Consider the following 25,350-nt stretch of genomic DNA (forward strand, 5'->3'; position numbering starts at 1 on the left):
AATTATGATGGAGATTGGCTTAAGGATTTGGAAGATATAAAATGTTTGGTGTGGCCTTAGTTCAGGAAGCTACTTGAAGTAAGATGCTGCAGTACACTGAGACACCACAGTGTCTCGTTGAATTTAATACAGATCAGGGATGTATAACCATGCAGGATTGATGCGTCAGTCTTATACATTGAATTTAGCGCACACTGAAACCTTGGGGGAATTTAGGCCTAATAAGTTGAATTTTCAGATCTGTAGGCTTCAGTTATGTGTATACTTCTGTTTGTGCAAAATAGTTTATTCTAAACGTAGTTTCTAATTTCCTGCTGTGTAATGCACTAATACTTCCATAATCAAGTCTTCCCAGGCAGGTAGTTTGTATATATCTGAGTAAGGTCGTTCTAAAACAAACTAATGGGATACTGTGTTAGTTAGTGGGTATTAGTATTGTTGCTGTAGTAAAAGGCAGAAAAAATAGTAGCTCCATGACAGCTGTGCAGTGTCATGAGCCTGTAGTAAGGGTTGTACTTTCAGCTAAAAGTAAGTGGGATGTCCCCACTTACACGTCCCTGTGTTCCTGCTGCAGGATAGACTGGCAGAAATATTAAAATGAGTAAATAAAGAGTATAGATCTTGTATTAAATCAGTAACTTCTTGAACTCTCTCCTGAGTTTTGGAAAGGTCTCTTTAGAACAGGTTACAGACAGCGTGTATTGACTGTACAGGAGCACTGTGTTGCAAAAATGCCTCCAGAGGCATGGGTGCTGAGTGGCGTCACTGCCTCATGCTTGTTTCGACACCCCCAACTCCCTCTTTCTGTTGCAACAGGGAACAAATTGGTTCCAAATGTGTTTTCTTGACCCCCTACTCCATACACGTTAGCACCTAACCTTAAACGATGTTTCTACAGTCTCGCCTGTATTTACAGTGATTATATGCATAATGTAGCATATTATTGTCTGGACTTCCTGTTTAATCAGTACAGAGCTTCTTACAAGTGCAGCTGAAAAGGGCAAACAAAATTAAAGCTTTATATACCAAAACAAGTTTGATTTGCTAAGCTCCCAGCATTCCAAAGTACACAGATTTGTTCCACCAAGTTTTGCGATGGCTTGCAGATGGGCAATGATTAATCAGAGAGCTAACTGTGAAGTAGTTTGCAATTAAACTGGAAAGCTCTGAAGCATGCTAATTGAATCAGAAAATTAGAGACACTGAGCAGTAATTGGCTATTTCTCATGCAGCAGGTGCCAGGCCACTCATCTGTGGAACAAGGTATTTAAGGCGCATTAGCACTAGTAAAAATACTTCTTGATATGGAACAGTTAGATTTTCTGCTCATTTTCACCATGGATGTCAAAACACACAGCTGTGATGTCTAGTGCTCACAGTTTGTGTTGTAGGAGTCTGAGCAGGGCCGTCACCAACCTGCATACACGCTGTTTTGGATCGGGCTGAACTTGGGGTGCCAGGGTGCCTCCTAGCCCTGGCAGAGCAGCAGACCTGTCCTTTGTGTTTATTTTTGAGGTGAAGCTCATGGGTAGCTGATGGAGTGCTGGTGATGTGCTGCAGGGTACCACAGCCCCATCCATCCCACGGTGCAGGATGCACCCAGCTCCTGCTCCCTGAGCCTTCCTGTCTGCCCTCAGCTCTGCTTGGGAGTGCTCTGTTCCTCAGTCCCTGCTGAGGAACTAGGAGAGTGTTCTGTGTGCACTGCTTGCGGATACAAACATCGGTGGATCATGGGTCTGCAGTCACATTAACGGGATGCAGTCACTTCTGTCTCATTTCTGTGCAGGTTTAAAAAAATCACAAGTTTCTAGTTGAATATTAGTTGGGAGCATCAACAGTATAAATCTAATACTGCTGTGAACAGAGTAGATGCATAAAGCCAATTCATATCACATCTCAGCATGAGTTTATATCTTCTAATTAGTATCACCATTTTATAGACAGCACACGCAATGAAAGTTTGTTTGCTGTGCCAATGGGGACTAGAGTGCACACAGTAGCTTTGCTATGGCAGAGTGATGGTGCTGCACGAGTACAAGCGGCTTGTAGCCCAAGCAGTAGGTAACCAGAAAAGAGTGGGATTTAATAAGTGGAATGGTGGAGGGTTTTTACAGCAATATAACCATTTTCAAATTAGACTGGGTGGGGCGCATGATTTCCTTCTTCGTAACTAATTAGAGCTTGGTAGGCTTATTAGTGAATAAAAAAATATTAAAGTAGAAACACACTGCATCATATTGCTCCAAGTATCGAGAAGCAGAATATTACAATATTCAAATGCTAATCATATCACTTAGCAGAAGACTGCAGAAAGTAGTGTATTTGAACTGAGACATAAATTATAAATTGTAAACAGTGCATAGGGGATATGTTATAACTGTGTCTCATTTAAATTAAGGCAGAGAGTTTTCTCTGAAGCAGATTATGTGCCTTCATTAAGTTTTAAAGTCCCCTCTATAATGTTTTATTAAGATCGCTTGGCGCAGCATTTCCCACACTGGATGTCAGCAGCACATCCCAGTGAGGGGACCACAGCATGGAGGTGGTTCAGGAGCATCACTGTGCTGCTGGCTCACCACACTGCCTGCATGCTCTGCAGCTCAGTGCCCACAGTGACTTTCCACCTCCCACCCCTCCCCAAAAATCTTGGAACCCTTCCTTTCTGCACTTGAATGCTGCTCCAAAACATTTACATGATCAATGTTTGTTGCTGGAGGGATGAAGTTTGCTCTTCCATGGACAAGTGAGAACGTATTGATCATTTTATTCTATTTGCTATTTCTAAATTCAATATACCTCTGGAGTCGATAAGCGAGATCGAGAGCATATTCTTTTTTTGTGTGCCTGCTTGTAGCTTGTTCTTAAGATCCAAGATACATTTTTGATTAATCACGAATGCTCTGGGGTCATGGAGAGCAAATGTGTTTGTGGAGTGTCAGCTGATGCTGTCAGATAAATGTCTTAAGCTTAGCCAGGGTTCGTGCCCCAGCTTTAGGCTGTGCCAAATGTCTCCCCTTGTTGAGGAAGATAACAGCTACACTGGAGGCAACTGAGCTGTTTGTTCGCAGGAAGGGCTGACCTTGCCATATGGGGCTGTGCTCGGGTGAAAACAGCACGGGAGATGTTTTAATGGAAACTTGAGAAATCTTAGCTTGCTGCCATTGCTCCCGCGAGATCCAACGTGCACAGTCCTAGCACATTACCCTACTGTGCCAGCACTCCTTGGTGGGTGTCCTCAGCAGCACTCATGTCTCCTGAGGAATGAGGACTGGTGACAGGGTATTCCTGAGTGGGCAGAAGCCCTTCTGGCAAAATAAGATTGTTGTAGCAATGGCCTTGCAGGTAGTTTTGCCATGCATACTGGTTACAGGATGGTTTTGTGTTCAGGTTTCTCACATCTCCAGCAAGTACTGGCTCTTGGCCCTGACAAAGGACACTTAGCTGTGCTGCCCCACTTCCATTGCAGGCTCTAGGAGTCGGGCTGAGCTCATCAGTAGTGATCTGTCCCCGTAACTCACCAGAAAACATAGGTAAGGAGTAGTGACACGGCTGCTAAACTAACACCTGGAAAGCTCTTCATGCTGAGGCTGTTCTGCAGTGCTGAAGGCAAAAGGATGGATCATATGGTGGTGCATAAATAAGTGAACGCTCCCAGGTCTACTTGTGGGCATTCATTAGGAACCACCTCAAACTGGTGCTTTTTCTCCCTGCCATCTCCCCAAAAACGTGTTTATTCTTTTTTTTTTTTTTTTTTTTCCCCCCAAACATGATGCTCCACTTTTTCTTTCCTCTCAAGAAGTTCATACTGTCATGGGTAAATCATCAGGGCTAATTAGACTCAATAATGCTGCAAAAAATTTCAAAAAAAGATATAACACATCTGTCATGAACTCCCACCAGATCTCTTGGAAATGAGACATTTTTAATATTTTATGCTGAACACAAAATATCTGGAGGAAATGGTTTTATATGCTAAAACAAAACCTTCAGTGTCAAACGAGTAATACTGTCTAAGCAGCCCCTTGAATGCTGCTGTTTCAGATCTTGCCCCTTTTTAAAATGTAAATTTCATTTAAATAAAATGTATTCTGTATTTAAAAAAAAAAAAAAAAAGGAAAAAGTTGTAGGCAATAATGAAAAAAGTACATTTTATGTCTGACTGTAGCAATGGTAATGTCAGTTCCTCTATTGGGTAGCACTCCAGGCTTCAAATAAAATTTCAGTCTTACAAACCAGGAGGATTGCTGTTTTTTTCTTAATGAGATGTTTTCAGCTAATATCTAAATAAAATTAATGCAAATATTTTGCAGTTTAAACTAATTTTAGCTAAACCTCTAGCTGCTTTTGTTCTAAAAATATTTTTGTCTTCCTTAAAACAATATTTAACATAGAAGTTTGAGTCATATTCTCCTACTGTACATTATTAACAGTTAAATTTGTCTGCCATACATACAAGAAGGAGAGATCATGACTGTGAAAGCTTGTAATGTGTGAAAGTTGGGTAAATCCCTGTTTTATGTTTATTTTTGGTGTCAGGTCACAGATTAATAAAAATACTAACCTGAATGACAAGAAAAGGTACTTATCCAAATTCTATAAATCCCACTAAGTCATTCATTTAACTACCTAGTTTGAGACACATTCTTTAAATAGATTGGTAATCCTTATTTAAACGGAGAACCATATCCTGCACAGCACATCTGCAAGTATTTCTCATACAGCTTTATTCCTGACACACAAAATTGTCACTCTAACCAATGTGGTGCTTGCCTGCTGCACCATTTCTGTGTCTTCTCCCTTGGACAGCCACTACATTGCATAGGGCTGTCCTGTAGGGTCACACGTGAGACAGAGACTTGACACCATATGTCCCACAGGTTTCTGAGTTTCCATACCACAATGGAAACAGGCACCAAACTCTTTCCAAGTCTTGGTGGTTCCCTGTGTCAGCTTTGGGAAAAATCTAAGAGGTAGAGGTAGAGGTAGAGGTAGAGGTAGAGGTAGAGGTAGAGGTAGAGGTAGAGAGATAGAGATGGAGATGGAGATGGAGATGGAGATGGAGATGGAGATGGAGATGGAGATGGAGATGGAGATGGAGATGGAGATGGAGAAAAAGGTAGAGGTAGGGGTAGAGGCAGAGGCAGAGGCAGAGGCAGAGGCAGAGGCAGAGGTAGAGGTAGAGGTAGAGGTAGAGGTAGAGGTAGAGGTAGAGGTAGAGATACTTAGGGCTGTCCTGAGGCTCTGCTCAACTGGGAAGACAGGATAGGAAAGGTGAATGAAAAAGTACAATTATTGATGGAATTAACAAAGCTACAGAAGGCTTTAACAGCAAATTTTGTCAGTGTGGCTGTGCTAAAGTTCTGCTGCAAAAAAGACCCAGGTCTTGCCTCAGATTATTCTTTGCAGGAATGCAGCGTTATGTGGGAAATTAAATATTCAGATTAGCTGCTGAAATTATGAATTACATACCATGTTATTGTTTATTCCTTATCCTGTTCTTTTTCTTTCTTGTTTGCAAACTGTCTTGCCAAGTGTGAATTCCTTCAGCAGCTGCTACCAGACCATAACTAGCTAAAAGTAGGAGGCTAGGTCACATTAAAAATTTTAATGGTTTAAGCAGTATACTATACATGAATTTCTCACTCATACAGAAAGGTTTATTCAGCTTTAGAGAGCAGATGAGAACAACTTTTGTCCACTTAACCTACTTTGACTTAGTCCAGAAAGCAGTTGTGTTAGTGGGGTTAGTCCAGGAGTTGAGTTTTGCCCATGGATTGTACAACTTGAGTGCTTTGGGCGATAATGAGGTCCTCCAGCTTCTACTGGGTCATTATGAGCATGTTCTGATCAACTATATCTGGTGACAGAACTTGCTGTGCTTCACAGGCACCATTCACTTGCCCTACTTTTTGATGACGTTATGTTGGGTGCCATTTCATTGCCCTTATGTCCTAAAGTTAGTCATCTGCTTTCCTTATAAATAGTGTTAATTCAGTGCATCACTGGCCTTTAATTATACATAAAGAGAAGATAAGACTATGTTCCTGAAAATATTACTTTAATGTGTCCTGTAAGGGAATGAATGCTTGTTCTTGTCTCAGCACCTTAATAAAGGGAGGAGATATTTGCTTCACTACAGCTAGACGATATGAAGAAGGTTGACCAATCTGTAGAAAAAAAAATAACAAGGAACCTGGAAAACAAGCACAGACAGAGCTGTGCTCCAGAGTCCCAAATAAGCATCAACTGAACCAGACTCAGAGGTGTCTGGTTAACACAACAGAAGCGTAAGGGACCTCTCTCTTTTCAGCTGGTACTCCAGTGCTCTCTGGCAGACTCTGCTTTTCTGCAAACGGAAGAAAGGCATAAGTTTTCTTTCAGCTCCTCCAGGCAAGTGAAGGCAAAGCAAGAACATGACTGGAAAAATAAAACAATGTGGATGCTTGCTGACTGAGAGAGAGCTGACACCTTGCATAGTTTGGACTGAAAACACGTCTTTGACCTCTTTATATGTGCTGGGATGGACAGACAGGATTTAATGTGAGCACAAAGTGCTCCTCTTCCTCATCCCGATTCTCATGTTTGCTGGGCACAAGTTGAGAGGTTCAGCTAGTGCCAGCAAAAATAATTTCTTCATGAGACTCACAAGGTATAAGCCACCAAAAGAGGTTATCAACATCCTCAAAATTTTCAAGTCTGATATAAGAAGAGGGCCAAATGCAGTCATAACCCTGTTGTATGGTGTGACAGTGATAGTTTAAAGGAGAGATTGCCTAATTATTCTGTTCCCTTGTGGGGATGTAAAGCCATAATAAGGAATTTGAAGATCATTAATCAAGTGACTCTGCAGAAGTTTGTAGGAAAGGTTGCGCAAATTTGGCACTTGGAGGATGTGCGAGGAGCAGACTGGAGGTAGGAGTGACTTTGAAAGAAGATGGGTGAGTTAGGCAGCAGGTTGGGCCTTCACATATGTCTGTCTTCATTAATTATCAGCATTAACAACTCTATATAGGTCATACACACATATGAGACATTTGGTGCCAGCTGGACTCAGCACCCAGCAAAGTTTCTGGGAATGTTTGGTTTATCAGTATAACCCACAGGTTCTGAAGGTGAAAAAAAAATGTGCTCACCCTCCATATGGTCAAAAAAGCAGAACAAGTGAGGGATGTGAAGAGAACAGTGTGGACTCTAAGCAGCAAGGTATGAGAAATATCTTTGTGGTAGCATTCAGAAGGAGTATCTGCAGGGCAAGAGGCCAATGGTAGAATCAGAGGAAAAGGTGATGAGGTCACCGTGGTCAAGTTAGTGAGCCTGGGCATCAGTGCTGGCTTTAGTAAATATGGTAAGATTGATTTTAGAGATTTAGGCAACAGCAGTAGTCAACAGGGGCCAAGAACAAGACTTAGAAAGGACGTCTGCCCTGTAGGCCCAGATGATGTCTGCCACGGATAAAAAGGGAAGTATGGGAAGGCCTGGGAAGAAATGCGGAATAGCAGTGAATTCCTGGGAGGGATGGAAGGGAAATGAACTTAGAGGAGAAATCAGAAATGGACACACTGAAGTTGTGAAAGGAGGAGGAGGAAGAAAATCTGGAGAGGAGAGCTCTGCAGCAGAAAAAGCAGAGTGCGCTTGGAGAGGGAGCAGCATGTTTATAACCAGGGCTGATGTGGCAGAGAGTGGTGGTCAACCCTGGAAAATGGGACAGAGCATAAATCTCCATGGAAAATAAATTGTGCTTTACATTAATTTTTACCTTTGTTTTTAGTGTCCATTAATGACGCACTTTTTGCGATATAAATGCAACTCCTTCAGAGATTAATTTCTTATTTTGATTATGTAAATGTTGCAAGTTGATTAAGTCTTTGTAGTTATGTTTTGGCTCATAGCAACATCTTTATCAGCAGCATAATTCATACTGTAGCAGTTAGTATGACACTAGAGAGAAGTATCAGTTTATTTCTTAGAGCTAATTGGCTTCGCTACGTAGTTCAAGAATCATTGGCATCTAGTCAAACCATACTCTCAGAAAATGTACTGCTCTAATAAATGCAGATCTGATGTTAGCTATGTTGGTATTAAATTCAAATGAATGTGTATCCAAACTGTATCATTATTTTACACCAGAATATCATCATGTAAACACTAAAACAATTTGACTCAGTAGATCTGTTCTGTCCATCAGGTATATAGGTTTAGCTGTCATAGAATCATTCTTGTAAAGGCAGAATCAATTTCTGCAATCATATTTGTACCCATGTGTATTATGAGAAGCAAAAACATGTAAGCATTCTCAGTAATGAATATGTTTTCAGGGAAGTCAAACAAAGATAGGCTGAACATAACCCCAGTAAAAAGGAGTAACTGGGTAAGAGGAGATTCACCTAGGGCATAGAGAAGGAAATCATCTCAGTTTTTGTTCTGTATTTCAATTTCAGATTTTTAGAAGGTATAGTAAACTATTCTTTCTCTCTTTCTCTCTCTCTTTTTTTTTTCTTTTTTTTGGTTTTGTTTTAAATGGTTGTGCTTTAGTATTTGCTTTTTCCTCTAGTTACAAAGAGCTAGGCCATAGGACAGACAGTGATGACAGGCTCACCTCCAGCTCCTGTGCAAATGTTAGCACAAGTGGCACAAGTGAGGATGAGAGAGTGATGGATGGGTCTAGGGAAGCCAGAGCAACAGTGCGGTAAGAGAAAGCCCAGCAGAGGAGAAAGCCTTTCTCTAAATGCTGCCTTTTGTCAGCTGCCAGCAAGGACAGCAGTCCTTGCTTGGACTTCCTTGAGCAGGATGTGAATTGTGCTTGTAAATTTTAAAAAATAAAAATAGAATTGCAAAATTTCAGGCTTATTTTCATCCAGACTTATGTTCGTGGAGTACTGTATCAGTTGGTGTTGATGGTAGTTGGAAACAGCAGCTGCGTGCAAGCAGACCTGAGACGTGAAGAACTGCAAGCCTTGAGCCTTATCAAAATGCAGGTTGAGTTCATCACAGATACCCACCAGTATCTTGTATCACTTCTTATCAGGAGTGTATCTCCACCTCAGCCCGTGTGACATTACCTTCTGGGAGCAGCACAAAGAAGCTCAGCTCAGCACGCATCGCTCCTTGGTGGCTGCCACTCACACTGAGTATCCCTTCACCATCAGCTGCTCCTGCAATTTCTGGGGAGATGAGCAACAGCCCGACTGCCTCTTCTTGCAGAGACAGGGGACAAGAATGTTGATTCATGTGTAAATCACCGGCTGCCCTTTATTTGCAGGTCCAGGGAGAGTACACAGGCAGATAAAGGGTCGAGGCTGAGGACGTGCCAGTTCCTCTTGCAGCCACGATGGCAAGCCTGGAGTTGTCAAAGACCATCAGACAGGCTTATTTACTCACAGTTTAAATAAATTCATTTATTTGCAGGCACCAGTCATGCACCAAAACCCTGTGAGGTTTGGTTTCATGTCCCTGCAATTCCCTGCCATGGTATTAATCGGCTTGCAGTCTTCCAGCACCTTGTGTTGTGTCTCATCTAATAACGTAGTTATAATATATTTGTCTACTTTATGACTGTATTTGTATTGGCGTGCCAAGTGTGCGGCAGCTGGGAACTGTGTGGGGGTGGCAGAAAGTTATTTGATCTACAAAATCAGTTACCTGTCACTCAGTTGCCTTTCAGTGAAACATAATAAAGAATCATTATGGGCCTATTAGCGGTGCTGATGTAAATGCATTTCATGTGCCACTTTGAGATCAACAGTTACCCACACAAAAGTAAAGTTGTTAAGTACAGCCTTCTTTGTTCAAGAAGGCAAATCATAAATCAGGCAAGATATTAAGCTTATGAAATGTAAATTCAGGACCCTGAGGGTCTGATCTATTGGTTCAGCTTCAGCCTTGGCATCAGGGGCTGTCTCTCCCTGCAATAAACAGTATGCAACGTCACCTCCACTGCCTTATCACTGTCTACTTTCCCCCAGACTTGTAAGTCTGGGGAAATGCTCTGAATGCTTTTTTAAAGGCTTTTGAGGGAGGGGTGAGGGGTGGAAAAAATGAGCCTTTTAAAATATTCAAAAAACATGAAATAAAATGATGCAGACTGGATTAGGAGAGTGAGGGTATAACTTGTTGCACACTGGTTTTATATCTCCCATGAGAATTCTTTTCTTTCTCATTGTTATTAGTGATACCACAGTTTTGTGTATAATATTGATGCTATTGAAATCACTTAACAGCTTTATTTGCCAGAGAAATCCTATCTAAAAAAAGGAAGTTGTTAGTACTAATATTTTGAAATTCACCTCACATCCCTTTTTACCTTTTTAGTTATTTAAATTCCATTTTGAAAACTCCCACACTGTTTCAGAATCTAAGTTTTCTCTTGATCTCATCAGTGCCGCTTGAAGCAAGCCCCTTTGAAGCCACCAGAAAATGCACTTTGTGTCTCCTTTTATGGCTCACCTAGGCTTTCAGTGCCTCACACTGGGGATAAAAAGAAAATCTGAAATATGGACAAAAGTCAGAGTTTTGTTTTATTTCCTCTGCACACTTCTAGGTTTCATTTTGTGGGCAGGAACTTATGGCATTACAGTCTGCAGCCCATCAGATAGCAGAGGAGGTTTTGTTTGCATGCTCCTACAAGCAGTTGCAGGACCAGGCTCGAAGATCAGGAAGCATGGGGAGCATTCCAGCTCTGTTCTGTGTCCAGTGGGGCAGTGCAGATGCTGATGAGCTGCTTGAATGTGGCTGGTTAATCCCAGGCAGGAGCTGGGGAGCTGTGCTTAGAGCAGGTAGTGAGAGCAAAGTCTGTAGTGTGAGCAAGTCTTGATTTAATTGGATTGATAAAAGCTGCATCTTTAGCTGCAGTGCTACCTAACACTCACTTAGCTCTAGTATAGAGCTTCTAAATGTACATTTTCTGAAAAGTAAATTGGTACCAGTATCAAAAGCACTCTGGAAAGTTACTGTTTTCGTGTTGGTTTTTGTTGTGGGTTTTTTTTGTTGTTATTGTTGGGTTTTTTTTCCTCCAGTGATTTCAACCTGTTTGTATAGTAACAGGAGTGAAATATTTGGCAGTTCTATATGTATACAAATATGCTTCGTGTATATAAGTATGGAGCACAGTACACAAATATATACCATTTACTTAATATAAGCAACAACAATCTGTGGCAATTTTCCGAAGAATATATTTTATACATCTGTGAAGATATATATATGATATAATTATATGACAAATAAAAATATTTGAAGGTAGTGAACAGATTTGTTTATATGCATAGCCATTTACTCACCAGGATAGCTGATCTCAAATGCAAAATTCTTGTTTACGTTGTGCCACAAACATACATTTATATACATACAAAACTATGCATAACAACTAAGAGCAAATATCAGTGCTAAAAATAAATGTTCAGTTCAGAAAAATTAGCTGGTGGCATACATGAATACTATCTGCTAATTTGTAGTACAGGGTGAATGAATACTGCAGTTCAATTTAACTAGGTATGTGACTTTTTTTTAGTGAGTTCTTAACACTGTCTTTATTTTTAGGACAAAGTTGAGTTATATCTGATGTGGACAGATTTTCAGATGGGCTTAGCATGTATTTGTGCGTGTAAGACGTGTACACACTGGCATGCCTGGTTTGTATTTACAGGCATTGTGTTTTATGAGCACGGATAAGTAAATATGCTCCAAATTAGGTATGCATTTAAACTGCATGACATTTTAAAATTTCTGTGTTATTTGCATAACATTTAAAATCCGATCCCCCTGGAACAGGCCCAATGGGGAGAAACAAGCAAGAGGGGTCACAGAGCTAATATGACTTTTGGCACCTTTCCCCATCAGGTGTGGGGCCATTGCAAAGAGGACAAATGGCTATACACGCTTGTGTTTACAGTTACATGCCTTTGATTAACAGGAAACAGCTTCTGTGTGGTTGTATATCTGAACTGAGTTAATTAATTCTTAGAGCAACGTTTCACATGTTGCTCTTCTGACAACTCAGTGCCATGAAGTTTTGTTATCTAATGCAGACACAGAAGGAGCAACAAAACTAATGTACTGTCACAAAGTCAGTGTAACAGTAGTTCTTACATCTGTGAATCTCGCTGTTTTCTGGATTACTTTGCAAATAATAAATCAAATTCCTCCTCAAAGTGACACGTCAGTAATTTCAGATTTGAATAGCTTATATGAAGGTTGTTGATATATTTCTATGTGAACTCACCTTTGATAGCTCAATAGACTCACAACCCTCCCACTTAAAATGCCCCTTCGTGATAGTGTGGCACTCTGAAATAATGTTAAGGTCTTTAAATCTATAAAACCTTCCTAAAATGATCTGGGACATGGAGTAGCTGCTCAAAAATCTTGCTGGTTTTATTTTTTATGTAGTGAATGAAAATGGGTGGTGCTGAAAGGAATCTTTGTCATCTGGTTCCCTGCCCCAGCATTTCAAGTTCCCAGGTATAGGAGATAAATCTTGGGAGATCCACAAAGCATCAGACACAGAAGAACTTCCCATGCTTATTTGCTTGATTCCTTCAGTTGCTTGTATTCCCCCAGAGCAAGGGCTGTATTAGGCACACATACAGGGCTTGTGGGTCATGAACCAAACCTCATGCACAGGAAGGCGCAGGACATTGTGTTTAAGTACTATTAGCAGATAAAGAGTATTTCATTCTTGCTGGAGCTTTCTGAAACTCCAAGCTTTTCATCATAGCCAAAACTTGTTGTAAGTCCATGTCTTAAACATTCCTTTTCACACAAATCCCAGAGAAGAACGGATTTATATTGCTGCTCATGTAATGGTATATCTTTGTTTTATTTAAAGGGACTGTAGAGGAGTTATATGGATTGCAAAGCTGGCAATTTTATTAAATGAAACAATTTTCCAGTATTTATTTTTAAAGAGTGAAAAGCCTAATTCTTTTAGTCCTGTTTTTATTCCTACTTCATATTTTTCACACTTTATTCACACACTTTATCCACATTAAGTAAAAATGAGCCTTATTTCAGCATTCACACTATGAGCCCTTTAAAGAAAATTCATTGTGCTGCCTGTTACTGTAGAAGCCTGTCAAGTAGTCTGCTATACTTAATGACATTACTTCAAATTTGGGGAAGTTGTTTTGAAAAGACAAATATGCAAAACCCGGGAATGTCAATAACACCCAATGACTGTTGCTCAAATTGATTTGTGTCTCGTGGAGATTTGGCTTTCTGTAAAATATTAGCTGCCCAATTTCTAGCTTTTGCAAGTTAAATACATGGAATATAGCCATTTAAGAGAGAAACATCTATGCTACTGCCCAGTTTGCATTCAAGGCAGTGAACAAAGGGTAGAAGAGTTCTTATCCTGAAAAGTCAATGTATAATTGCAGAGTTTTTACCAAATACTTGAGAAGCTGATGCACACTAGAGCACTGTCAACTGGGACGTATGCATTTGCCCATGGAAGGAAAGAAGATGTCATTTTCCTTTATTCCTTCTTTCTTACAGGCTCCATTATTTTCATATAATTTTAAATTAAAGGTACAGGTTGATGTGTAGGTGAGTGTCTTGCCTGGAGTAAATCACAGTGCTTTGATATTATGATAACTTGGAGCTAATAGTTGGGATTTTGGCATTAGCAGTTTTTGTATCACACTGAGTAAATGCGTGGCATCGTGTGGTGATGAGCAAGGAATGTCCATATGAGTACATACAGCAACATCATCCACTGCCACACTGGGAGGTGTGTTGTAATCAGAGGAGCAAACAGTAGTTGATTATGTTTAAAAGATGCTGGCCATAAACAAAGATAAAAGTGTGCCAAGTGTGCTGTGTTTTCTGAATGATATTATGAAGCACAAACGGTGTAACTGCTATAAATATGACTCTGAACATGAATGCTTATACAGGTGATGGCTTGCTTGGGCAGATTAATGCCCTTACAATTTGCCCGGCCTATTACACGTTTTGTGTGAGTATTACATGCCTGCTTTTGAAACAGAGCCTTTTATGACTTTGGTGGACTCAGCAGAATTTCTGTATTTGAAATTGATCGATTAAATTGTTGTTTGGGAGTAATTGATTCCGTTCGCTGTGAAGTGGCTTGTGACTGTGTCACCCTTCTTCTTATCTCACTCAAAGAATACCATAACATTAGCACAGAAATGCACATGCTAATAGCTGAAGCAAGGAAAAGGATCAGTGTGTGGTTGTCACTCCAAAACACACGTCATGGCATCTTTCATCGTTCCACATAAAAGTTTAGCTGCACAAATTCTTTCTGATAAGATTATCATTACAACTATCTGTTACTACCTTTATGGTGCCATCTGTGCCTCTCTATACTGCTTTTTCATTTGTTCATTTTCTTTTTTCACTGTTTTGTTAACCAAACCTCAAATAAGTAACTGTTCACTAAACCCCTGCAGCGCACTTTCAGGATGAGTCCAGAGATGCACGTGATGCAATTACAGAACAATACTGCTTTTAGTGACCAGCCACTCTCAGCTCCAACAATTTATGAAATTCTCGGAGTATTGCCCAATCAGTTCAAGCTCGTGCTGGAGTGAACAATGAGAAAGTGCAAACATTATGTATTTTATACGCGTGAGGAGCAGCTGATGTCCCTGGGTTTGTTCAGCACAGAGCAGAGGCGCTGAGGGGAGGCCTCATGGCAGCCTGCAGCTCCTCACAGGGGGCAGAGGAACTCTCTGGTGGAAGGGAATGACCTAACTAGCCATCAGAGGGAATTTCACCTTCTAAGAAGTTAGGTGACCTGGAAACTTCCAACATAAGAAACTGCATGAACCAGGCTTTTCCATGGGGGAGGTTGGAAAGACATCTTGACTGGGTGCTTTAGGATGTGTTCATGTGGTGAGGCTTCTGTCTGTGGGTGCTTAAAAACCCTCCTCAAGACTTGGAAAATCATGCAGGTTTGTCTCCCCTAGTGACATTAATTCCCTATTGATGTTCTTTAATGTAGCCATCAGTTTCCACTCTAAGTATATTTTTTTCAGACTAACACTTAAGTTCAGTCACTACTTGTGTAACGACAAGCATACATTTCAAAGCACTATATTACATGAGTTTCCCATGTCCAAACTATATTACATCCTCTTTAATTTCCTCATTGTACGTCATTAAAAATGAAACTATTTCAAGTTCTGCTACAAAAGCCCAGTCTCTTTGGACCAGATATCTCTACTCCCAGGTGACAACTGTGTGTCAGCAGAGGAGCCTGGTAGAAAAAGACACAAGGGACCTTCAAGAGACACTACTCAAAGCTCTGAGTAGTGTGGATGGAAGTTGTGCCCATAAGCAAGTGTCCTAAGGCTGGAGTTTGCTTATTGCAGGCAGCATCTTCAGAGCCATCTGAGGCCAATTTTAGCTGCCAAATTCTGAGGCCTTTCTGCTGAGTACATGCAAATGGGACTTAATGGGTTGTGACTAGGAAAAGTTGGGTGGTTTTTCATGGACTACTGCAAAAGGACAACAGAGACCGTACTTTCCAAATTTCAAACTGGCTGTGAAGAATAGAGATGCAGGAACTGCTCAGTTGAATTTTTGTAAGGCTTTATTTTTATTTTCTCTTTTCTTCTTCCCATCAGAGGCAAAACATGTTTTTCCTCAATCTTATTTCCTGAAGTGACTAAATCCTTTTAGTTGAAACATAAAAAAAAATAATAATTATCACCCTGAGGCGAAGACAGAGCATGGGAATTTTCATCCCAAATACTTTGCTTGGCAAAATTTATAAGCAACTGAAAACAAGTTCTTATAATCGAAACTGTGGAGATCCCTAACTACAAAGGATATACTTGCTTTATACACAAAAGTCAAGATAGGAATATCTCCATGACCCATTTGGGATACTAAACCCAATTTAAAAGTGTCTGTTTTTTGTATTTCAAAAAGCCACATTAAGCAGTGGGTGTCCTAAGGATGCATTTGGCTTTAGCACTTCCCAGCCCTTACCAAAGCTGTTGCATCTATTTGATTTGCTAAGCATGCCTGTCATAGATTTATTATATTCTTCTTTTCTTTTTTTCTTTTTTTTTACTGGAACACTTCTGCTGTGAAACTTAATCCAAGTATTGCTATGCACATTAGAATTCAAACTTGGGCAATGCTGTGCGCAAGTCCAGCAGCGCAGTGCCTTCGAGAGATGTACCATAGGCAAATCCCACAGAAACATGGTGCAGTGATGCGTTTGCCTTGCTATATGAGCTCTCTGAAGGGAGAGAAGGCTAGTAATCTCCCACAGGCCCAGTCCTCCCGGTCCTGCCTTTTACAGATGCTCCGATGCACAGACCGAAGCCTGGGGCAAAGTTTCCTAAGCAGGGGATGGTTTCCTGGATTCATGAAGCAGTCCATGTGGGAGTAAATCCTGTATGTACAGTGTCTATCCCTTTGATTTGCCCTCTTTTCCCAACTGAAGCAATGCCACAGGCTTCCAGTGGCAAAGCAATACTGAAGCATCTGAAGATGCGGAGTATTTGCACAGCAAAGCTCAGTGAGGCTCCTACATAATGCAGCTACAGCTGCACAAATGCAAAACGTTCATGTCATTGTGGTACTGGAACTGAAAAGTATGCCATAACAGATGGGCATGGTGTTGACTGAGAGTTCTTTGCTTTTCAGTTAGTCATAGATCCGCTCTTTTCACAAAAGACTGAAAAAGTGTTTTCATAATTTAATGCAGCAATATATCGTGGTTATAACATTTCATTTATCCCTAGACTAACAGGGAATGCACTGCATGTATTCCAGCCACAGTGCAGGTTTTCCTTAAGTGCTTGTATATGAGCTCCCCTCCAACTTCCCTCTACAGGAGATTTAGTTTTTATATTAACTCCTTGCAGGATCTTTTATGAGCAGTGACTGTCAAACTGTGCTTGTCTGTGCATTTGTGCATGCTGATATTGTTCTCATTTAGACGAACTTCAGCTCCCACCTCAATCTTGTTTTTCCCCATGCCATTTTTTCCCTAATATATCAACAGTTGTTTTAGAATTGTTTTGAAAAGAACAGCCTACAGCGTTTTAGGCAAACCAAGCCAAGTTGGAGCAATAAGTATTAAAAGATATGCACGGGGCACAAACAAAAGAATTCCCCAAATGTATTTAAGTGATTTTCTTCCTGCTTTTTTAATATAATATTGTAGGCCAACTGTGGCAATAACTGATAATTTTAATACAAGATGACATCATTCCAGTTCAGCGATTCTTCAGAGAGAAATTACCCTGACAACTTCTTCTCATTTTGTTTTAATTTTTTGAAAAAAGTTAAGATTTTCAATGTAAGAAAAAAACTAATTTGATACAAGTTTCAAAACTCATTTAAATACTTCATCTCTCTTCCACTTCCAAACACTTTCCTGGCAGTTTCTTGCTTTTGCATCTCCAGCTCCCACAGTTTACCATCGTTCCAGCTGAGAGAGACTAAACTAAAGTTTTCTTCGGAACCCATGGAGTGCCTGACAGAAGATCCCTGTCATGACATGAAGTTCCTTGCATGCTTTTTCTGATTATTTGGCAGCCTGACTTAGCAGCACGGGTTCTGTTGGAAGACAGAAAGGCCAATTGTTAGGTCAGGCCAATATTTTGAAACAAGAATCTTTATTTGGAAATGCAATAAGGTCATTAACCTCTGTTGTTTTCTATCTTTTTTTTTTTTTTCTTTATCTGCCTGGCAGGGAAATCGTAAGTTGTTTCCTTAGCACTGAAATGACTGCAACATCAAGTTTTGGAGCTTGATGGCTTTTTTTTTTTATCTTCTATTAGTGGTAATAGCAAATCAGTCCCCGTCTTGGAAGAAATTTGATCTCCCAAATGGAGATAAACATTGAAAGTACATTAAAAACTTTTCAGCTCTGCAGCTGGGTGATTAAAACCTGGTTTGCAGAAGGACCCTGATTTGGAGGTTGGTTTCTGGCCCATCTTGGTCTTGCTACTCCTGAGGATACCAGGCAGAACGTGCTATGCAGTTCCTCCAGGAGCAACCCACGTCTGTCCTTCACCCTGTTGAGTCCTCTCCAGCTGCAACTCAGAAACACTTAGAAAAAACAGAATGAAAGTCTTATTTTTGAGGCTTTTTTCTCCCTCTTGCCATCACTAACTTAACATTTCTCTCCGTGTTCACCCCAGACTGTGAGTTCTTCCCACTGCCAGTGGCAGACCCATCTCTCACGCACACTTGTGCGTCTGACTCCCCAGGAAGAGGATCTCAGGCGGGCGTTGGCAGGGGTCAGCCCACCCTGCCCACACCCAATCTATTCGTCTTGACGGAGATATGACTGCCTTTGGCTTCCCTCCCTGCCGCTTTACACTGCACAGCTCCTTCTGATGACACTGCTGAGGTTATGTCATGGGAAGTGTGATACTACTCAGCTTCGTTAAATTTAGTGTAATTCACATCTGCAAAGCCTCTGCGAACTGGTCCTTAGTCTTAAATTGAAGGTTTCCACAATATGGAAACTTCAGAGTATCAAGCACTGAGTCCTGGTGTGTTACAAATTAGGGTGTGAAAGTCTGGAAATCCTCAAAAGCATGCCAGAAAACTGTAGTTTCTGAGGAGTTCTAAGGCAAATATGCAGTTAATTTAGTTGGCAATACTAACAGCTGGGGTGGCACCCTTACAAAGAATTCCTTTGCTTTATTTGCGTTTTTAGCCCAAATTCTAGAGGTGGCTGAAAGGGGCAGAGCTGCCTTTGTGAGCCAGTCCCAGCCACACACTTCTCCTCACTGGACTGTAATGGGTGCAGACCTGTATTGATCACCATGACTTGCAGGAGAGAAAAATCTTTGCACTTCAGATTGCATATAAATTATAAATAGCATCTCCAAAGGCTGTGAGTTACAGAAATAGCATTCTTCAGAGACAGCCACATGTAAAGCTGCTGGTGTAGAGGTTATTAATTTTATAATTGCAAGACAGCTGTACTTGACCCACAGCGATGATCGTTGTCCATAAAACCTCACAGTCTGGATTCAGTCCCTGTCCTGTTTCAAGAATGTTCATTAGCAGTAACCAGCAAGGATCACAGTGATGTAAGAAGGTTAATGCTCACAGTATCACTGTATCACTGTAAATTATCTGGTGAAACAGCACTGTCTTCTTCCCATCTTTGCTTTTTTTTTTTTTTTTTTAATGTTTTCTTATAGAGTTTTTTTTTTAATTCAAATTTTATCCAAATGAATAGAGAGTCTGTCAGTGACTCCAGAACTTGAATTCTAAACTCCATTTGTTATGTGATTAAGCACAGGCATCTCTCCTTTCCTCTAAGTCACCCTACCATTCAGGGTAGGGTTGCTGTATTTTCATGAATGGGTCTTCTTTTTCCTGCCCCACCACTACACACAGTGTGGCCTGTAACTGGGCTACCTGCCAAAAGCAGATCTCAGATTTTGTTTTACAGTTAGATTGAGAAGGTCTGAGTCAGGCCTCTTTGAAGAAGAGTCAGAAGAAGGGAAGAACTGTGGTGATGTCCGGAACTGAGAGATGGGCTAGGTGAGTGGATGAGATGCAACAAGAATTAAGCAGTATGTGGTGGGCAAGGTCTTGAAAAGAGTTAGAAAGTGACAAATTGAGGGGAAGAAACTCAAAAAATCCTCTCAGGCTAATAGATGTCTTGGATAGAGGAAAAATGGACAGGAAGTGAGAAGAGATTTGAGGAAAAAATGAAGAGGTAAAGAGGACATTCCTCCCTCTTGAGGCTTATGTACCTATGAGGATTATGGGGTGGCTTATCTGCCTGAGATCCGTGAAGGTATTTGCCCTGTCAAGCTTGAGGTGTTTCTGAGCATGTACAGAAGCAATGCTGCAATAAGACACAAGCTTTAAGATCAGGCACCCCAAGTGTCAGTGGAGTTTAGACACATTAGGGAGTGGTGAGCAACCGACTTGGGATCTTCAGGATCAATTGGGTTTAGACTGTGTTATTTCAGTTCTCAACACAAGGTGCTAAGTCCTTTCTGGCAGCTCATGGCACCTGGGACAGGTGTCTAGTGGGAGAGTGAGTGGATGCCCCCCTGCAGTCTTTCCTTTTGTTTACCCTAATCCTATCCTCTGGCAGCTGCAGCTAGCAGGAGGATGGATGAGTTTTGCTTAGCCTTTCCTCAGAGGTACAACACGTATCACAGATGTGGCAACTGCACTGGAGGGGCTTTCCTTTCCTTCACCATCACACACTTAACCTCTGGAGGACAACTAGGGGAATATGCCCTTCCTGTGGCTGGTCTGGGGCAGCCACATGCTGAAGAACAAGGCAGAGGCTGGGAGGTGGCAAAGGCACTGTGAAGGGACTGGGCTGAGTCAGATCAGAATGGGTTTGATTGGGTTTCCTTTCAAAGGCAGGACTTTTTTACAATGATTGAGGGGACTGTGAGAGCTTTAGTGACAGAAAATAGTAGACTGAGCTTCTTCTGCACTTAACTGGAAAAAGTAAAAGACTAAAATACCATTATTCCTGTACCTCTAAAAATAGTCTGGGCTTGTGTTGACTGTAATCCTTAGCCTACAAGAATACAACAGGAGATTATAATTCAAGGAGAAACTTTAGAAAACAAAAACCCTTTGAAACGTTCCTTAATATGAACATGTTCTCCCAGAGGTTGAGGGCAGAGCAGTGCAGGAATTAATTTATTCACTACAGGCTTATGACGTTTGAACTCAGATTCTTGATGAAATCATAAGAGAACTGGGTCTTTGCTGCAGTGCTTCATGGCCCTTTTGTTGCATAAATGGGAGTCCCTGGAAAGACTTCTTTCACTTCTATGTTTGGCATCCACGCCAGTTCTGACATGGAAGGTGAGAAAATTATATTCAGCTGTTTTACTTTATAATAGTGGTATTGCAATTGCAGGTGATTAAGGATCTTCTTCCATTGTTTTTTTTAGACGAGTGCACCATCAGATAACATGGGACTTTAAAGTACTGCCCTTCCTAGCTGCTGGTGCAGGCACTGCTGTTTCTACAGCATCGCCTGGGCTGCTCATATTTTTGGGAGCACCAAAGCTGGATAAGCTTGTGCTCATGCTGCTGGAACAGATGTTCCTTGGATGATTTACATAATTTCATTTGCTTGGGTGGGTTTTACAAATCTGAGATATTCTTCAGTGAAGGAAGATGAAATCAGCATTTTCTGAATTATTTCCAATAATTAATTCTCATCTGAATGTTTGATGGTACAATTACTATGTAGGAGCAACTAATCATAAAACGCCATCATGGAGACTAGCTATTTTCTAAGTGCTGGTCCTTTCACATGCCCAGTGCATAAGTAGCATTCTCCCATGTTAGCAGAGTTTTCAGGCAAGGAATGTAACTTCAGATCTGTGCGTTATGTGCACCAGAAGCACTGAAAAGCTGTGGGATTTTGTAATAAACTTATATTTTAAAATCTGCCTCTCAAGTTTTTCATTTGGCATTGATTAATTTAATGCACAGTTACTGCTGCAGTCTGATGTAAGAGTCAAATGTTGTGTGCCCATCAGTGCCCAGTGCTACCACTGGTCTGGGTTGCACCATCTTGATCTGCTTAAGCATGGCAGTGGTGAGCACTGCCTTGCAAACCATGTTATAAATTCCCTTGGCAAGTGTTGGGATAAGAAGATGCCACTGACTTCTTTTATGGCACTGCTGTATGTCAAGTTCAGTCATGTAAATTAGTATTTCTCAGATTTATAACCTGTGGAAGCTTTGGAGCATAAATGCACATTTTATAGTGGTCTCTGAAGAAGCCACATGGATGTATGTTCTCAGGAAGTACAGGGTATTGAACAGGTAAAATTTCCTTTGTTCATAAAATAATCTTCCTTTGTCCTGCTTGAGAAGATGATGATTTTCAAATGCTAAGTACTTTGTGCTCTTGGGTGCAATTTTATAGTTCTTTTTCTAGATCTTGATAGAAAAAAAAGAATATACATTTTCAAAAATTTAGTTGTCTCACTGATGTATGTTATTCTAATTCCTCAGAGTTACTGTGACATACCTTGGAAAAAAATGCAAGGAATTATTTAATGTGTCACCTGCACCTATGGTATTCCATGGAGAAAGAAACTACTCTTATTTTAAAGTGATGAGATTTGAAAACTTCCATAGGTACTTTCTCAGCTCAAAAACATCTTCCTATGATGACATTTGAACTCCCCATCTCACATTTTACAGAAATTTTATTTTATATGTAAATACAGGTAAATATATGAATACAAAAATGGATGTAGGTATAGATAATAATGATATTTTGTAAGTGTAGATACAAATATTGATATAGACAGATATAAAGTATAGGTTTGGATATGGATATAGATAGGAGAATAGGTGTGAAGAAACAGACATAAATGTAAATGTTGATGTAATTTCAATCCTCACCTGCTTACCTCTGGGGGCAGTACCACTTTACCATGTGTTTTGGAAGCCCATAGTTGCACTGTACTGATATGGGACCCTTTCCTCAAGGATGTGTCTTGATCTCATGCAAGCATGCACTACTGTTAGAACTACATTGTTCAAGAGTATTGCTTAGAGTCATGCTCCCAGTCTGACCAAGCTAGTGATGGCTGGAAAACTGTAGGGCTGATGGGACAGTCATCTGTGTCATTTCACTGGCAGCAAGTTTTCATTGACATTTCCTGTGTTCTGGCTCTTGGAGCACACACAGAATCACACAGAATCACACAGAATGACCTGGGTTGGAGGGGACCTCAAGGATCATGTAGTTCCAACCCCCCTGCCTAGCAGGGCCACCAAACATACACCTTTACTAGATCAGGTTGCCCAGAGCCTCGTCCAACCTGGTCTTGAACACCTCCAAGGACGGGGCATCCACAACATCCCTGGGCAGCCTGTTCCAGGACCTAACCACCCTCCTAGTAAAAAACTTCCCCCTAACATCCAACCTAAATCTTCCCTCTTTTAACTTAAAACCATTTCCCCGTGTCCTGCTATTATCAGCCCTTATGAAGAGTTTACTCCCCTCCTGGGAGTAAGTTCCCTTCAGATATTGAAAGGCTGCAATGAGGTCGCCCCGCAACCTTCTCTTCTCCAGGCTGAACAAACCCAACTCCCTCAGCCTGTCCTCATAGGGGAGGTGCTCCAGCCCCCTGATCATCTTCGTGGCCCTCCTCTGGACCCTTTCCAAAATCTCCATGTCTTTTTTGTACTGAGGGCTCCACACCTGAACACAGTACTCCAGATGGGGCCTCACAAGAGCAGAGTAGAGAGGGACAATCACCTCCCTATCCCTGCTGACCACCCCTCTCCTGATGGAGCCCAGGATCCCATTTGCTTTCCGGGCTGCCAGAGCGCACTGCTGGCTCATGTTAAGTTTCTCATCTATCAGGACCCCTAGGTCTTTCTCTGCCGAGCTGCTCTCAAGGACAACTCCCCCCAGCCTGTACAGGTGCCTGGGGTTCTTCCGGCCCAAGTGCAAAACCTTGCACTTTGCCTTATTGAACCTCATTAGGTTCACCCGAGCCCAGCTTTCCAGCCTGTCAAGGTCCCTCTGAATGGCCTCCATTCCCTCCACCGTATCGACTGCACCACTCAGCTTGGTGTCATCAGCAAACTTGCTGAGGGTGCACTCCATTCCCTCATCGATGTCATTGATAAAGATGTTAAAGAGCACCGGTCCCAAGACAGACCCTTGAGGGACACCGCTCGTTACCGGCCTCCACCTGGACATAGAGCCATTGACCACCACCCTCTGTCTGCGGCCTTTCAACCAATTGCTTATCCATCTAGTTGTCCACCCGTCAAATCCACTTCCCTCCAGTTTGGAGATGAGGATGTGATGGGGGACCATGTCAAAGGCCTTGCTCAGGTCCAGGTAAATGACATCAGTTGCCTTCCCTTCGTCCACCAATGCCGTCACTCCATCATAGAAGGCCACAAGATTAGTTAAGCATGACCTTCCCCTGGTGAAGCCATGCTGGCTATCTAGGATCACGTGCTCGTTCTTTATGTGATCAAGCATATTGTCCAGGAGGATCTGTTCCATAATCTTCCCAGGCACGGAGGTGAGACTCACCGGCCTGTAGTTACCCGGGTCCTCCCTGCTCCCCTTCTTGTAAATGGGAGTGACGTGACCCTTCCTCCAATCGTCCGGGACCTCACCTGACAGCCACGACTTCTCAAATATGATGGAGAGCGGCTCAGCAACCACCTCAGCCAGCTCCTTCAGGACCCTGGGATGCACGCCATCTGGCCCCATAGACTTATACTCATTCAGTCTAAGGAGGCACTCTCGGACTTGCTCAACCCTTACAGTGGGGAGGGATTTACCTCCTTGGTCCCCACATAGAGGTATGGGGGTGCAAGACTTAGGGACGTGAAAAAGACTAGAATCCTGGCCACCAGTGAAGACCGAGGTGAAGAACACATTCAGCACCTCAGCTTTCTCTTCATCTGTTGAAGCCATTTCTCCTTTTAAATTTACCAAAGTAGGTACGCCCGTTTTGGCCTGTCTCTTCTGGCCAATGTACCTGTAGAAGGTTTTCTTATTGTTTTTCACGTCCCTGGCCAAGTTCAGTTCTGCCTGCGCCTTGGCTTTCCTGATCCCACGTCTGCAAGTCCGGACGGCATCCCTGTATTCTTCCCAGGTGACACAGCCTTGTTTCCAGAGCTTGTACACCCCTTTCTTCACCCTCAGTTCTCTTAGCAGGTCCTTGCTGAGCCATGCCGGTTTTCTACCTCTCCTGCCCACTTTCTTAATCAGGGGAATGGAGACCTCTTGTGCTGCCAGGAGGGCATCCTTGAAGAGCAGCCAGCTCTCCTCAACGTCCTTATCTTTGAGGGCAGCGCGCCAGGGGATCTTGGCCAGCATTCCATTGAGTAGCTTGAAGTCTGCTCTTCTAAAGTTCAGCGTCCTGGTCCTGCTCTTTACCAGGCCCACATCGCTTGAGATCACAAACTCAACCAGGGCATGATCGCTGGAGCCTAGGCATCCTCCAACCTTGACGCCTTTGATGATCTCCTCAGCGTTGGTGAGCAGCAGGTCCAGCAACGCTTGACCTCTGGTCGGTCTGTCCAATACCTGAACCAGAAAGCTATCATCAATGGATTCCAAGAGCCTTCTGGAGCTCTTGCAGCTCGCCGTGTGGTTTTTCCAACAAATGTCCGGATGGTTGAAGTCCCCCACCAGGACAAGAGCACACAGGTCTGCTGCAGACCTCATGAACTGCTAGCCAGTGTCCTGCCCACTGCCTCCCTGCCAACTGCCAAATGGCCTTGTCCCAACTCCATTGCTGAACCTTGTGGAAGCTGTGCTGGCAACAAGTTTCCATCCACCCCAGGTTGTGGGGCCGAGGGCCAGTTCAAGCATCGTGTCTCTGCTGGCCACACAGGCTGCAAGGCAGATTGCAGCAGTTT

The 25,350-nt window shown here is 42.0% G+C and overlaps 1 protein-coding gene across 5 annotated transcripts in view; it reads left to right on the plus strand.

Moving 5' to 3' along the window:
* ARB2A (ARB2 cotranscriptional regulator A) overlaps positions 1–25,350 on the plus strand; it is a 259,865-nt gene that overhangs the window by 226,044 nt on the left and 8,471 nt on the right. Inside the window, exon 10 of one of the 5 annotated variants that reach the window (XM_090131935.1) lies at positions 9,026–10,213. The exons of 2 other annotated variants lie outside the window; for them this stretch is intronic. In XM_090131935.1, the coding sequence (XP_089988061.1) occupies positions 9,026–9,234 (209 nt within the window). In that variant the 3' untranslated portion in view covers positions 9,235–10,213. Of the gene's footprint in view, positions 1–9,025; positions 10,216–25,350 lie in introns of those variants that run through there. 2 more of the 5 variants (XM_090131933.1, XM_090131934.1) reach the window with 2 other exon arrangements.

The sequence above is a fragment of the Phasianus colchicus genome, chromosome Z, assembly GCF_987193195.1.
Source record: "Phasianus colchicus chromosome Z, bPhaCol1.hap1.1, whole genome shotgun sequence".
Lineage (NCBI taxonomy): Eukaryota > Metazoa > Chordata > Aves > Galliformes > Phasianidae > Phasianus > Phasianus colchicus.